The sequence below is a fragment of the Branchiostoma belcheri genome, unplaced genomic scaffold (assembly GCF_001625305.1).
Source record: "Branchiostoma belcheri isolate BF01 breed outbred unplaced genomic scaffold, Haploidv18h27 scaffold56, whole genome shotgun sequence".
Classification (NCBI taxonomy): domain Eukaryota; kingdom Metazoa; phylum Chordata; class Leptocardii; order Amphioxiformes; family Branchiostomatidae; genus Branchiostoma; species Branchiostoma belcheri.
Window position 1 is genome coordinate 1,556,983 of NW_017804198.1, and position 16,984 is coordinate 1,573,966.

Genomic DNA, 16,984 nt, shown 5'->3' on the forward strand with positions numbered 1-16,984 from the left:
AAAAAAGCTGTGAAGTCTGATGGTAAAGCCAGGGCTGGAAATAGGGGCCCGGGGGCTCTCGTGTTGAATGAAAGGTACAAGGTACAGTATACAGAAAAAGACAAAAAAAATATATATATATATTTAATTACTGCTATGTATGCATATGTTGCTCTTTTCATAACCATGATCTTATTTCCACCTAACAGTTACATGTATTTGATTTTATTAATTTATGATAATGATGATGTCTTAACAGGGCTACAATCCTGGATTGTATAAACTAAAAAATAGTCTGAATAGCAGTCTCAATAGCTAAATCGGTTGAGAATAATATATTGGGTTCGCTCATCACATAACAAGGACAACATAGAATACTAGTTCATCAAACCATGCAAGGACATCAAACCCACCGGCAGAAAGTTGTTTTGGTTCCAGCTCAAGTTCTGCAAATTTTTCCACCCCTAGAATTTCAACACCAGAAATTCTGACAACATCATAAATTGTGGCTTTCCTACATCTCCGGCCACTATTATTTTCTTACTTCTTGAAGCCTACATTCAAGCAAGGAGGTTTAATAGCAACTTGGACGAAGTTTCTTCTCTCAAAACTGACCGCCATTTTGTTATGCAAAATAGAGCCCTTCTATTGGTTCCCATACGTCACATGACCAACTGGTAAGAGAGACACCTATCATCCCTTGATAAAACTGCAGGTTTTGGTGGTGTGATCTATTTTTTGACAACTCCTCTGGGGCGGAGCCTATGAGAAATTGATTTTTTTTTTTTTTTTTCATTCTGCGAAATCTGATAGCGGCGATTCCGAGAACCAACAAATTAAATTGGTGTGGCCTAAGTGTCAGAAAATAATAAAATCTTTGTTGAAGATTTTGAAGTTAGCTTCCATTTCAGTGTTAAGCTCAGAAGAGGAGCAGTAAGATCTGTAATTAGGTTTTATTTTATATGGTGCACCCAAAAAAATTTTTATGTACCTAATTTTTTAGGTTGGGTGCACCAGTGCACCTATTCCCAAACATGAATTTCGAGTCCTGCATCTACAAACACCACGACAAATGAAACAAGAAAGTCTTTAGCACCTAAATGAGCCTTAATGCCTTTAATCCAGAAAAAAGTGCTGTTTGATGGGGCAGGACTTGAAAAGCTTCTAGCGTCCAAGGTTAGCATGGCGTCCAAGGTTAGCATGGACCACATCCTAGCCTAGTCACAAAAAAGATTTAACTCCACAAGCTATTCTGTATCTGTATCTGTATAGCCAGTATAACACACCAGCTTCGCAGGCACGCTGCGCGGCGGCAGCTGGCTATATAACACCGATCGACTTGTAATACCTAACCCTTGAACTTCTAACTCTAGACATTGTTTAAAGCTATCTAATGACAATGCCCCTACTGTACTTGGTGACAGTGAGTTCCACTCTGCGATAGTTCTAGGAAAGAAAGAATTCTTGAACACCTCAATCCTTGGTTGATAACTCCGGTACTTGAAGGCATGGCTATTTCTTGTTCTCTTCTGGGCTGGTATTAGGTAATTAGTAATTAGTACGTCCACTAGTTTATTAGTCATTTTGTACATCATACATAGTCTGGACATTTTTCTTCTGTCTTCCAGGGAGGCCCACAAAGCTTCACAAAGCTTTTACATAGAATTCAAGTTATACTGTCTTACCGAATTCCCACTCAGTTTGTCCAGGCCGATCCATGTGTTGCTCCTGATGTTATCCCTGAGGAAACTGTCCATTTCAGCAGTCTTGACCACGACGAGACGTGCCCCCTCTGCCTGACATGTTGTCCTGGCATCCTCGTACGTTTTGAGGTCAGTAGAGAACTTCAGACACGTGCCCTCAGCTTCTACGTAATTGGTCAGGCAAGCTGGAAAGTTTTTTTTTAATTATGAAAATACAACTTGATAGTTCATTTTCCTCATACAGCATACATGTATTTGACTTCATCTCCCTCTCATTCCAAAATGGACTGTTCCATACCAACCTTTTGCATAAATGGACTATCCCCAAGTTACTTTGCAAGTTACAATATCAACCCACTCTGAAAAGTTATTATCTTACTTAATATATACTATATAAATATATAACCGTAACAGTACTACACCACATGTATACTACCCAAATTCAAATGCGAAATACTACCACTGTATACAAGTGCCAGGTCACTTTGCATTCATTCAATGGTGCAGGAACCCAAAATATACATTTTTGGTCTAAGAATAGCAAAAAATGGCCAGTATGAATCAAGTCCTGTGGACATATGCCCTAGGCACCTTCATGCCAAATTTCATTTACTTTTAATCCCTAAATTGAATTTCAGGTCACTTTTTACTTTAATTCAAGGAGCCCAAAATTTTTGACCATGTAGAAATTGCCAAAAAAAATCCCAAACTGTATCATTTTAAAGTAGAGTATCCCAAAAGAAGAATAAAGTTATGGGCATATCACCAAGGCACAATTGTACTAAATTTCATTGTCATTTGATTGTAATACAGAAGAACTTTATTGCGCAACAGATGTAGCAGGCACATCGTACGGCAAAATACACATACATAGTCGGTGATGCTAAGTTCTTTGAAACAAATAAAATAGATAAAATAACAAAGGTCAAGGTCCAATTGTTTCTTAATAACTACTGAAACATCACTTATACATAGTTACATAGTTGGTGATGCTAAAAATATTGAACAGTTGTACTAACTGTACGAAGAATCTGGTCCACTTTCATAAACAATGTATAACAATAAAGAGCCACTAATTATACCTATCTAACTCTATTGATAGAAATATATTGTGTCAGGAATTTTTTACATTTTCTCATTTTGTCAGCATGCATTAGGTCATTCATGGTGCCCATCCAAAAGGATCAAATTTTTTAAAAAGAATGTAATCCTCACACTGTCCCCAGTTTGATTGTAATATTTGTTATCAACTTACAGCCATCACTTGTCTCACAAGTCCAGATAAAGTTGAGATCTGACATGGAGACCAGACCCTCCGGATCCAAGGACACTGAGGCATTTACCCAGAAGTCATCTGAGATGTGCCGAGTGACCAGGGACGGTCCCAAGGTCATCCCCAAGGGCATCAACACTACCCGAAGCCATGTCTGGTGTACGTAGTGTATGTGTACGTCACTGTTCCCATTCTGATCCAAGATGGCCACCTGGAACTGTACAAATGGTAAATGTACAGTTAATTCTATTTTTTTTTTTTTCAAATTGCAACAATGCAATACACGCAGAACAGAGGCAGCTGTTGCTGGTGTTGTGTCACACACATAGAAACGAATACTGGACAGACAATACTCATTTTCACTTGAGTCTAGTGGGGAAAGTTGTGTATAGTCCCAAGGGCAGAAGATCAGTGGCATGTCAGGATTGAGAAACCCGGGACCTCTTGATTCCGAGTCGCGCATGCTGCCGTTGCGCCACACGACCCCACAGTTAATGTACAGTTAATTCAAGACTAGTTGATGAACTTTGGAAGCAGGCAAGGCTGTGCATATAGAAAAGCAGGCCTCAAAATCCTTTTTTCAGCATACCTGCACTGGACCTAACAGTCAAAATTACCAACACCAGACAAACTTTACCAGCATCACTCATACATTGAGAAGTACATTGTATTGACCATACATGTACTTAAGACTTTTCAGAAACCATTGCCATTATTTCTTTGATTTATACTTTTCATAGGTGGTAACAGTCAAGGCAGCAAATAAAAATCAACATACACCTACAAGTATCTAAACCTACAAGTATCAGATTCTATAAACCAAGTACATGGACCAGTGCAGGCTAGGTGCAGGTAGATTTAACTCAGAAATACCTGTACAGCCCTAATTTTACCTGCACTAAGGTGCATATGCACCCAGTATTTCCGGCCCTGAATGAATATACAATTTGTTACAATGCCTAAACAAAAAACGTGCTTCAGTTTGCCCTTACCTGAACCATGTAAGTTCCTGGCAGCAATGTCAGTTTGGGAACTGTCAGATGTTCTTTGTTTGTGACCAGGTTCCGGAGGCCATAAACGGGGGCAAACGTATTCACAGGGTTTGGAGCTGTGGTTGGTTGGAAGATTGTCCAGGAATATCCCGTGACAGACATGTCTACACACGATACCAGCCTGGCTTTGCCGTGTAGGACAAAGTCTGCCATACGAGACACCGTAAAGGGTTCTGTTAACCTGAAATATAGATCGAACAAGGTAATTAGAGATGGCAGATTTCACCCTACTGCCCAAGCTGCTTTTTGACCCAACCATTGCCACAAATATATTCAGGCTGGAAGCTGCTTTGCAATGCTGCATTGTGTGAGCTGGGATTGCAGAAATACACACAGGCAGATACACACATAAGACAGACGGACAAGCCAAAAAAAAAATTTTACTCTTAGGCCACACCAATTTAATTTCTTGGTTAACGGATTTTTCTAGGAAAATAATGGAGTGGGCGGGCAAAAAAATAAATAAAAATAAAAACAGGCCTAGGCATCCTATTATGGCCCAAAATGGTACAATAGGAGCCATGAAGTCAACACACCAGGCTGGTTCAAAATTTAAACAAAGAATTTGAACATTTAATGATACCATTGCATTGAAAGATGGAATAACTGTAACAACTACGATCAAAAGGACTGTTTTCAACTGTTCAGGGCAAAATATGAGCATTTTGCAGTTGATTCTGAATTTTTATTTTTATTTGCAAATCAGAAAAAAAAATGGAGCAGGCAAATCTGTTAACCAAGAAGTTAAATTGGTCTGGCCTTAAGGTGAAGTTATATCATAAAAAGTAACAGAAAGAAGGATGGAAGTACTCAGACAATTTCTGGAAAAATGAAACACATTTGGTTATCAATGATTATAACTGTTGTTAAATACGTATATTTGTATTTACATTGTATGATCATGTATCTTATGTATATGCCTTAAGAGCTTTGGAGAATAAAATCGTTCAAAAAAAAAAAGGATGGAAGTACAAAAGTTATGAGTATAATGTTTGAGTTGTGATTAAATTTTTTTAGAAAAAAAATCCAGTACATAAAAATCCTAATGCACTTCAGATTTAATCTGGAATAAAATGCCTCACAAAGAAGATGCCAGAAGGACAAATGCCAGAAAATTTCTATACAAAACTGAGTTAGGGCAGAGTTAAATCTGTACCTGTGGATCCCTTCTGTGATTCCTGTCTGAATATCACAGTTTGGAACTGAAGTTGAAACAGGTGGATCCAGCAAGGTGCAGCTAGACAACTGGGTAGAGCAGGGGGATACTCTTACATCAGAATAACCTGGAAGATAGAATTAGAATAGAATTCATTTTCATAAGACTTGTTGAACATTGGTAAATGAGAAACTAACACTACCATCCCTGTCCCTACATGTAGTACTGGATGACAATCACACTAACACTGCCATCCTGTATGTGGTACTGAATGACATTCACACTAACACTACCATCCCTGTCCTTGGTGCTGAATGACATTCACACTGACACAACCATCCCTGTCCCTGGTACTGAATGACATTCACACTAACACTGCCATCTCTATTCTGTTCCTGAATGACAATCACACTAGCACTGTCATCCCTGTCCTTTGTGCTGAATGACATTCACACTAACACTGCCATTCCTGTCCTTGGTACTGAATGACATTCACACTAACACTGTCATCCCTGTCCCTGGTGCTGAATGACACTCACACTAACACTGCCATCCCTGTCCCTGGTGCTGAATGACATTAACACTAACACTGTCATCCTTGTCCCTGGTGCTGAATGACATTCACACTAACACTGCCATCCCTGTCCCTGGTGCTGAATGACATTCACACTAACACTGCCATCCCTGTCCCTGAATGACATTCACAATACCTCTCCCTACTTTCTTGGTACTGAATGGCACTCACATAATGTGACCTGCCATCCCTCCCTGGTACTGAATTAGATTGTCAGGGCTCGAAAATCGCTTTTGGGAATAGGTGCATTGTGCACCCAACCTAAAAAATTGGTTGCACACAAAATTTTTAGATGCACCATAAAAGATAATACTACATGTATGTCAGCAAAAACAAAATGTTTCATTTTTAAAGAAAGTACTACTTATAACAATGATTTTATTTTTCTTACATTTAAATGTTAAGAATATGCTGTATACTACTATACATTCAACATCTTTACATACAAAAACCTACAAAAATATTTGAGTGCACCCACAGAAAAAAATTGGGTGCACAGCTCCAAATTTAGGTGCACATGCACCCAGTATTTCGAGCCCTGATTATTATTATGGCCTAAGCAGCAGAAAAAGTCTGACACACAAACACACCTGTTTCACAATGAAGGCCTTCATAACCAGGGGGGCACTGGCACAGGTACCCGTTAAGTCGATCTAAGCACACGGCACCATTTCCGCAGGGGCTGCTCACACACTCGTCAATGTCGTCTTTCAACGTCAGTGCCACATATTCATTACAGATCTTTCCGTCCAAGCCAGCCTTGCAGGTGCAGTTGTAACCATAGTTGTCATACCTGGTACAGGTCACGTTGCAAGGAGTATGGCTGCACATAACTACACCTTGAAGATAGGAACATAAATACAAATGTTAATGCGTGTGTGTGTGTGTGTGTGTGCATGTATTTTTGTGTTTTTTAAAGGTAGTGTACATCATCACTATCATTCATTAGAATGAGAATGCCATAGAGAATAATAGGTTTGATTAAGTTATGCGTGTGTGTGTTTGCGTGTGTGTGTTTGTGTGTGTGTGTTGTGTGTACAAACATGACATTATGTCTATATACAGTGTATTTTTCTGTTTTGATATGTGTGTGTGTGCACGTACGTGTGTGTTAGTGTGTGTGTGTGTGTGTGTGTGTGTGTGTGTGTGTGTGTGTGCACACATGCATGTTTGTTTGTTTGTGTGTATATAGACTAAAGTGCTCCAGGACTTGCATTAAAGCTAACAGATTTTTGTTGATTAAGGTACCTGTGTTACAAGGGCCTGTAGACATGGTGATATCATCCAGACCAATGTCTCCTGCAACGTTTTTACCACGGACACCCTCCATCACAACCTGAAGGTGGGAGAGAGGAAGGTACAGTCAGAATATAAACCAACGATTCAAATTAGAAGGGTAACATTAAATTTTGCAAAGCAAATACATAATGTTTACCTTCACTGGCCAACAAAGTACTACTCTGTTTATTCTTATGCAAACACATTCATGTTCATGTATATGGCAAACAGCCCCTCCAGCTCTGTCCTGCTACATAATGTAACCCAACAGTCTGCTACAGCACCAGAAGGTGACAGACATCTGGTCCTGGTCATTGACTTTGCTTGGAACAGAAGAAGAAACCAAGCAAAAACAATGGTTTGCTTCTGCAAAGGTGAACATAATCAGAAGGTGCTCAGAGCTGGACGTGAATCCAGATCTTTCTCAAACTTCAGGTGCAAAAGTCTCCTACGGTCCCACCTCATTAAAGAATGATAAATATAATGTTCTGCCACAGATATCAAAGTTTATCTAACCACACCTGGTAAGGACTAGCGCTGTACACTTCTACTTCAGCCTGTATCCACCGGTCTCCCTGTGGGCCTGTCCTCTGGAAGGTTGGGACAGTCGGTAGAGCTGAGCCTGTCTGGATGTACACGTTCAGCCTGTTGATTTCCCTACCGTACATGTGGTACCAGAACCGCAGACACATTGTAGATGATGTGGGGTAGACTGTGGGACTGTACAGTCTGGCCTTGTCAGACATTTGAACGCTGGAGGTCTCGATGTAGATGTAGTAACCAGTTTGGTCTGATGAGGAATATTGACATTACAGTTATTCTTAACCTTATAATCCTGACAGTTAAATACAGAATGATATTAAATACTTTTTCTCATTTATCTATACTGATAATCATGTTGAATGAATGTTATGGTCAGCACAGAATGTAATGAAACATGCAATTCAGCCTCCAGGATGCATAATGTTTTAATCAATAAACCAGTCATCAATCAATCATCAATCAGGAATGAATGAATGAAGACACAATTATTGTACACATATATACCCATTGGGTTAAGTATACAATACATGTACATTTTGTAGATGACAATTGATGTACTAGTAAGCATCAGGGCTCGAAACTAATGGTGTCCTGATGGCCACTGACCACTAAAAGTTAATCCGGGACACCTGAAAAATCATTTTGGGACAATTTTGGGACAATAAAAAAATAATCAACATCAGAATGTCTGCCCTTCATGCGTTTATCAGGTGCGCAACCCGGCTATCCGGGGCTTACAATGGGGTGTCGATGTCGCAAACAAGTATTTTCTCATTTTGTCATCGCACTATGGCTGTAATAACTGTCTGACGTACCGCAGGGTTTGACGGGGCAGTACTGCCAGCGGACGCTAGGGTCCAGGGTGTAGCACCATGGTCTCTCCATACCGTCAGGGTTACGGCAGTAGTTCTCAAACAGACTGTCAGTCCTGAGGTCCTAAACCAACAAGGGATATTTTTGTTACAGTAATATCTTTGTTTGTTTGTTTCGAATAACCGGTAAACCGCCTTTAGGTGTAACACACCAGTTTTGGACACGTGCGTACATGTACAAGCTGCGTAAGACCGGACTGTAAGGTTTTGAACCACTCACACCGGGAAGATCCCCTACTCTTTTCAATAAGTGCAGTAGGTTCTTTAACGTGCATGGGGTGTGGCTCTCCCAAACACAGGACCTCCATTTAACGTCCTATCCGAGGGACGTCCCCAACTGAAGCTAGGTACTCATTTCCACCTGTGTGAGTGAAGTGAGGAAAGTCGTGTAAAGTGCCTTTCCCAAGGGCACAAGATCGGTGACATGGGCAGGGTTCGAACCCGCGACCTCTTGGGTGTGAGCCAAACGCGCTACCGACTGCGCCACACGACCCCACTATCTTCTTCAAATGATTGGCTTTGTCCTTTAAAGTTAACAAAAATCCATTTGACTGTTTTCACCTGTTGGACGAAATTGGTGTCCTGGCATATCATGGCATTACAGATGTTAGAATCATTGGGCTTTGGACACAGAGCATAAAGTGGAGCTACAGAATTCATTAAAAATGCAATCAGAGATGGCAGACTTCACCTCCTTATATGCCGCTTTGCAACCTTTTAGGTCCGACCACAGACAAAAGAAATAGCAGCACAGAAGTTGGCTAGAGGTTGGTAAAATGATGTGTATTATGTGTTTTATTATTTCGAAAACACTGACAGGCAGAGAGACAAAGATACAGACAGATAAACGGACAAACAATATTTCACTCCCTTAGGGTGAAGAACCCATACCAGGAACTCATGCTCATGCGGAGTTTGGTCCTCCCAGCGCTGACACACCAGACCGTCATCTGTAGTGTTCACATGTCCTCGGTAGGTGGCGCCATTTCCCATGAAACAGTCTGAAATGGCACAATTAATGCATGGAACTCAGTGTTGTTCTTGGACTAGTACTACAAACCAGCCCTAAAATATAGCGTTAAACGTTGTCAAGTTAAGCCCCGGTCGTAAACTAGTAACCGTACAATGAACCTGCAATTAAGGGATATTCATGATGGTGTTTCTCCTATTTTAATATGCACGGTGATATTGTCGCGGAAAACAAATAAATGGTAGGTGCACCCTCTTCCACCCTGTTCTGGATTTCTGGGGGAGATCCCTGTAAACTGTCAAGTTGGTTTTCAGTTTATTTCATTGTCAATTGGCTTACACGACAATACGGTAACTGCACTCTGACAAAGCTCCACAGTTGATGTTATAAAGAATCAATTCATGAAAACCAGGTTGGGACAGTCCATCTTCACTTCGGGACAGTTGGAAATTACTTTTGGGACAATTCTGGGACAATAGGGGAAAAAGTTAGTTTCGAGGCCTGAAGCATGTTCATCAGTTTAACGGTGCACACACCAATTCTTCCGCGACAGGGGTCCAATGTAGTGCGCGGAAAAAAAGTGACGAAGAGGTTCCGATGGTTCATGTTTGAGTTTACATTTCTCATAATCTGCTGCAAAATGGTATTAACTACTAACATGGCTGGAAAGTGTAAGAAGTGGCGTGTTTTGGGTGAAAATTGATTTCGGGCCCGAGGCTTACTTCCGGGTGTCCTTCCGCCTAGAGTGCGGTGCTTCGGTTTGACCTATATATGCGTTGTATGCGTTCTGGGGGTGCTGTCGCTATGCCTCGCGCGGCGGGTTATTGTGATAATCTCAGTGTTAGGATTTTCTTTATACTTTTCTTAATAATACATAAGGGTTTTCTCTTTCCGACCATATAAGTCATTATGGTGGCTGAAATCTGGGTGATGGGTCTAATTCCACGTGAAAATGGCCAATTTTTGGCATCATTTTTCATCGAAAAATTCTTTTTCCCCCTAAAATTTACTAAAATGTGAGAGGTGAAAGAAATTGAAATTCTATTGTTCTCGTAGCTAGAGGGATATCCTTCATTTGCAAACACAGTGTTTTGGCTTAAGAAGTATCAAGAAATTTTCTTGAAAGAGACGGTCGCTAGAGTTGAGGGTATGCAGAATCGAATTGAGACGCAAAATAAACTGGGGTGTGCCCCCTTAAAGACAAGTCTTCCACACCACCTGTTATATATGTAAATAGTTGCTGCAAATACAAAAAGCACCTACCCCCTACTGTGTGGTCAAAAGAAGGCCCAGTGAGAAGGGAGCTTGTTGCTCCCCAGTGCCTTGTCCAGTTGAAGTTATCCTGTGTGCTCTGAGTCCACCTGCAGAGGTCCGTCTCAAAGGTACAGTCAATCAAACCTGGAACACACCAGAGACAGCACTTTGATTTCTGATTTTCTTCAGCGTGTCTGTGTGCTTCTGTGTGTGTATCATGCATGTCTGTTTGTGTTTTTATTTTATTGTGTATGTATGTGTGTGCATAATTTCAAATTAAAGTATTACCTGTGAGAAATTGTTTAGTACACACACCACAGCTATGTCTACAGTTCACCAGCATGTACAGTGTACAAAATAGTTTTTTGAACCAGGTTGCCCAGTGGGAAAGCTACGGCAAGAATTAGGTTGCCCATCAGAATTTTAGGTTACCCCACCTATAAGTCACTACTTTCCTCAAATTAAGTCATGTTACATACATAAGCCTATTGACAATATTTGCCCTGGGCAACCAAATTTTACTTGGGGCAACCTATAGTATCAGTTAACTAAAGGCTGTTAAAAATATTGCCAAAGGCTTATGTATGTAACATAATTTGAGGAATTTCAAAGTAGTAACTTATAGGTAAAGTAACTTATAGGTGGGGCAACCTAAAATTCTGATGGGCAACCTAATTTTTGCCGTAGGGCAACCTGGTTCAAAAAAGTATTTTGTACACTGTAATAAGCTTTAGTGCACCATGTCTACCAGTGCATGTGATGAACACTGTGTTCACTTCATACCATAGATGTAAGTATGGTTGGTAAATGGATCCAAATGACTGGGACATGTAAATTGGCAAATACCCCTGGATGTTTTAATTTTTTTATATATACCTTAAAATTATCCTCCAATATAACTTCTGAATGTCTACTAAAAGTAGCATACAGACTGAATCATGAATAAAGAATTATTTCAGACATAAAAGCCTACCAGGACAGATGACTCCACTGTTACAGAAGATTGTATCTGAAAGTGGTCCCTCACACATGGCACCATTGTTACTTGGCAGGGGGTTGTCACAGGCTCGGTACCTGGTCTGGAGCCCAATCCCACAGCTCACACTGCAACTGCTAAACGCTGACCATGATGACCAGAAACCATCCACTAAACACAAAATATCTATATCAATGGTTTATTGTGGCGACTCAAAACAACCATACAGTGGCTGCGCTTTTAAGCTGAATTATAGTATGGCATTATAAAGAGATAATATTTACACTTAATTTACAAGTTAATACTTAGTGCACAATACAACTTAAAATGCCTTGCATTAGGCCTGCACATATTGAAAACCATTTCATTAATGTGTTAAAATGTATACATGTAAATACATCAATCTAGCAGGTAATCATGGTAGATAGGCAATGCCTGTACGTGTCATGTTTCATTAATGTTTCATTTTCATTACATTGGGGCCTATGTACATTGTATAAATGCGTGTCTTACATGACCACATTCCTGATGATCCTACACTAATTCTACTGTAACAGTATTCTTAGTATCAGTCATTCTATCTTGAGCACATTTACTAGAAAAATTGCCAGATACACAATCCCTATTTTATGGCAATTACAAACTGTCTTAGAGGTCTGGCCTTAAAGACCGCACCACTCAAAACTCTGCACCTCTGTCTTAGTGTGCAGCTGCCAAAAATTACGTGCTGATTTCTTCAGTTACAAACAAGCTTTCACTACTTTGACATTTTACATGTAGATCCATTGGGCTGGCTTAAAGGAAATTTCTTACCAATATAAACACACCTTCAGGCCTCAAAATTAACTGTTCTTCCTATTGTCCCAGCACTGTCCAAAAAATAAATTTCAATTGTCCCAAAGTGAGGATGAACTGTCCCATCCTATGTTGTTTTTGGAAGTATTGTATGACTAATCAAATTGAAGTCAACTTTATTTTGCTTATGTTCACTCCCAAGTGCACTGTAATTGCAGAGTAGACAGGAAATTCAGGGATTCCTTTCTGGATACAGGACGTGTGCCTGATAAACAAAAGAAGGGCTGACATTCTGATGTTGATTATTTTTCTATTGTCCAAAAAATGTCCCAAAGTGTCTTTTCAGTTGTCCCAGCCTAAATTTTAGTGGTCAGTGGCCATTAGACCACCTTTGATTTTGAGCCCTGATATTCTTATGGCTAAGCAACCTGTCACACCTAGCAGTTATACCAACTTAAGATATTAACAGGTGGTTTTCTATATGATATCTGCAAGCTGACTCATAGAAATGCTACAAAATGTACAAAGTTAGTAGATGCTCGCTTCAGCACCAAGGACAGACCCAATATGTCCAATATTCAAAATGAATGTCTCACAATCATGATCCCCCCCCTCTAACATTCATTTTGAATATTGTTACAACATTGTTAGGTCTGTCCTTGGTGCTGAAGTAGGCATCTAACAACTTTGTATCTGCACAAGCATTTTTCAGACCTAGGCCATGTGGATTGGATTAAATGAATGACATCCACATGTGCATGAATGTTTGTCCAGTTCCAAAATAAGCCTTTGACCATGATGTAAATCGTACAAAGCAGCTGCAAAATGGGCAAATATTTGCCATAAATTGCAAAACAAATATTGGAAAACAATACTAATATAATTATAGAATACAAAATAAATTCCAAAGGAAAGAAGATAATGTGAAGAAACAAAAGTGAAGAGTCTATTCTGATACCTTTTTGTACTGTGTTTAGTTGATTGTCGCACCTTCAGGAACAAATACATGTACACGTGTACTACTAGATTTCATAATGAAGGCAACTTTTTTTGCCAAACTTTTATTTGCATGCTGGGGTTCCCAGAAGATGATTGTCATCCATGTTATCAAATTAACATTGCCCTATCTAGAAATCCTTTAAGGATGCCCCAACTGTACTTGGTGGCAACGAGTTCCACTCTACAAAAGTTGCAGAAATTTCATCTATATGGTATGTTCTAAAGTCTCCCAAAGAATAGGTTTGTTGAGGTGCCTTAGGTTTTGCTTAAATGTCAACATTTTTGCTAGCATGTTATACTGTTCTTTGATTCTACCACTGTTTCATTATTGTGACACTGTGTGGGATAACTGTAGCACCACCAAACAGCGGCAACTACAAGTCCTCCAGAACAGAGCTGCCAGGGTCGTCCTACGGATGCAACAAAGATCCAGTGTCCAGGACCTGCACACCAGACTCAACTGGAAATACCTGACCCAACGGAGAAAGGACCACATTTGTGTCATGGTTTTTAAATGTATCAACGGGCTTGTCCCAACATACTTGGATGCCACATTTGTACATAACCACCGGCTACACAACTTCAACACCAGACAGACCTCACTACTGCACAAACCTAACTACACAACTACAGCTGGTCACCGCACATTTGCTTTCTGAGGCACGACTCACTTCAACACACTTCCAGCAGACCTAAGACATGCACCTACTCTATCTCAGTTCAAAGCAGGCTTGAAACATGTCATATGAAACCTGACCTCTGACCGCCATTCCTGATTTTCGTGTTGTTTTTTTTTACCTTTGAACAGCTAGGACTTTGAGTATAGGACTATGACTGTTTTGACGCATCAGACTTTTATGTTTACTGTATGTTGTCCACTCTTATCTTACTGTATGTAACAATGTCTTGTGTAATTTTGCTGGGCCCCCTTGGAAAACAGCTAATGCAAGCTGAATAGGGCTACCCAGCCATCTTATGATGAAATAAATAAATCTAACAATACTGACCTGGAGGCACACAGTTTATATTCGTTTCTCCGACAGCCTTACACGTGCAGATGGAACAAGTGGTGTGATTTGTCCTCTCGCCTAGCTGGCAGGTACACACGCCACTGGATGTACCGGTTGGACACGACGGCTCAGTGCCAAAGACAGCAGCAACAAGCCAGGCTACTGTACATGGACAAAAAATCCCTGATCATTGATTGGCACATCATTGTTCACCAATTTAATTTCTTGGTTAACGGATTTTTCTAGAAAAATAATGGAGCGGGCGGGCGAAAAAAAAACAGACCTAGGCATCCTATTATGGCCCAAAATTGTACGATAGGAGCCATGAAGTCAACACACCAGGCTGGTTCAAAATTTAAACAATGAATTTTGCATTTGAAAGATGGAATAACTGTAACAACTAGGATGAAAAGAACTGTTTTCAACTGTCCAGGGCAAAATATGAACATTTTGCAGTTGATTCTGAATTTTTATTTTTATTTGAAAATCAGAAAAAAATGAAGCGGGCGAATCCGTTAACCAAGAAATTAAATTGGTGTGGCCTAAGGAGATGGTATGTTCTCAGAAAACATCATTATTAGTAAATGTGTAGTTTAAGTTAAATCTTAGCATCACTAAGATATATTATATTAATGTGGAGTTCTTTTGCGTTGATTAACAACAGGTTGAAACTAGAGTTCCACGATCTCATACCTTCGCCAAATGATGTTAGCCTTTATGAGTAAGAAATTATAGATTAATCCCCCTGATTGTGCAAATAGGATCCTATATTTGCATCAATTATATCTGTTGATCATATTCTACACCAGAAGACAGTCTTATCTTATCAAAGAATGCCATTATAGCATTTCCTCATAAATTATGCAAATGAGGTCCTTATTTGAATTAGTTATGTTTAATTATGTTCACCTTCACATAACTTTCAAATATCCCAAGTATGACATTCCAGGCAGTTACCACTATGTAAATATAACATTTTCTCATTAATTATGCAAATTAAGTCTTCATTTGCATAATCGATATCTGCCTGTATTTCTGCCATTCTTAATTACATATGTCACAAGCTTGAAAAGGCCTATCAGGGAATGCAGATGATTTATAGAATTTCCTCATTAATTATGCAAATTACATTAATATATGCATAATTATAATATTATTATGTTAAGCATCACCTCAGCTACCTACATGCCAAAAATCACGACGATCCATCAATCGGTTCTAGAGTTATCCGCCTTTAAATATTTTTCAACTAACGCCCCTGCAGTTCCAGAGCAAGCCGCTAGGGAGGCCAAACTCACATCACTTCTTCCCCAGCACAAGAGCTACCTACCATCCAAATTTCGTCACCTTAGCATGTCTAGATCACGAGATATCAAAACCGGAAGTTCAGCTGCAGTACCATAACAAGCCGCTAGGGGGCCCAAAATTTAATCAGTTCCATGTCTCATGAAGAACTATCCACCTACCAAATATCAAGACAATCCATTTTAGCCTTCTTGAGTTATCGTGCTGACACACACACACACAGACACACGAACGCCTACGAAAACATAACCTTCTTGGCGAAGGTAATAAAACCTTGCCAAAGGATAGGACATTTACATCACAACTAATTCTCGACCCAAGTAAATGTATTATGTTATTTGAGATGAAAAAAACAGAAATCAAAATTATAACCTTATTTTCATAGTCAATGTGGAAAATCCATGAAACACATTTACAAAAGCTTTAAATACATGTACATAGAGGTACATGTACACAGACACAAACGTTTACAAAAGCTGTAAAATTAATACATGTAACGTTACATATGCATAGAGGTAACATGTACAAAGTCTCGGAATTCTTGTTTGAGACAGATTTTCATGCACAGCACTGTGAAAATCAAAGATTTTGCTGTATCGTTGAGGTTGCAGTTGAATAATCAGTAGCAAGCAAAAGTACATTTTAACAGAAATACAGGCACCTGTTGGCACCTGGTGTAACTAGTTTGCAGTGGGAGGTGACTGTAATTGCAAACTTAAAATGACACACTTTCTGGTACTTTCAAATAGCTAATGTTAGATGTACTAGCATGAAAGTTAATCTGAGTTGTAGACTGTAGTTGAAAGTTCCTCAGCAAGCCACAGCAAGTAATCTTTATGGATAACATCAGGGCACACATGAATTTTTGCCTGATTTTGGAAAAAAAACAAGTAATTTTGTTGCATTCTGACAGTGGTCAACACACCGAAAATGTGGGCTAAGATGTCTGTTGGCATGCCAGAATGTGAATGGCAGATACATATGAAGAGGGAAGACATTAGACAAGGCTCTGACTTGTTTTGTCTTTTACTTTGATGCAGTACATGAAGTACTTAATCCCCTGTGTGATGGTGGCTGTGCATTTGTGATGTTCCCAAGTTTGAATCAAAACCATTTGTGCAATGTTTTTCAAAGTTGCTTCAGTGACAAATGGATGTTGTAATTAATAGTAGGCAGTAAACTTATACACTATATTATATGTATTTATATATAGGTAAAACTTTGTGATGTCAAACTTTGAAAATA

General features: G+C 39.5%; 1 protein-coding gene across 1 annotated transcript; it reads right to left on the reverse strand.

Moving 5' to 3' along the window:
- Positions 1–4,817: 4,817 nt before the first annotated feature.
- LOC109481509 (MAM and LDL-receptor class A domain-containing protein 1-like) lies at positions 4,818–11,790 on the reverse strand. Its single transcript, XM_019784086.1, has 7 exons — positions 11,628–11,790; positions 10,664–10,798; positions 9,322–9,431; positions 8,374–8,494; positions 7,537–7,805; positions 6,986–7,073; positions 4,818–4,828 (listed from the first exon to the last, which is right to left on the reverse strand). Exons 1-7 carry the CDS (start codon positions 11,683–11,685, stop codon positions 4,818–4,820), a joined length of 792 nt encoding a protein of 263 aa, XP_019639645.1. The 5' UTR covers positions 11,686–11,790.
- Positions 11,791–16,984: the final 5,194 nt, after the last annotated feature.

Excerpts from the sequence above, each read along its gene's own strand:
- LOC109481509 (XM_019784086.1), bottom strand. The coding sequence starts at position 11,685 with ATGTGTGAGGGACCACTTTCAGATACAATCTTCTGTAACAGTGGAGTC. Across the intron at positions 10,799-11,627 it reads CAGTGGAGTCATCTGTCCTG|GTTTGATTGACTGTACCTTT; the intron begins GTAGGCTTTTAT and ends GGTGTGTTCCAG. Across the intron at positions 9,432-10,663 it reads TTTTGACCACACAGTAGGGG|ACTGTTTCATGGGAAATGGC; the intron begins GTAGGTGCTTTT and ends GTGCCATTTCAG.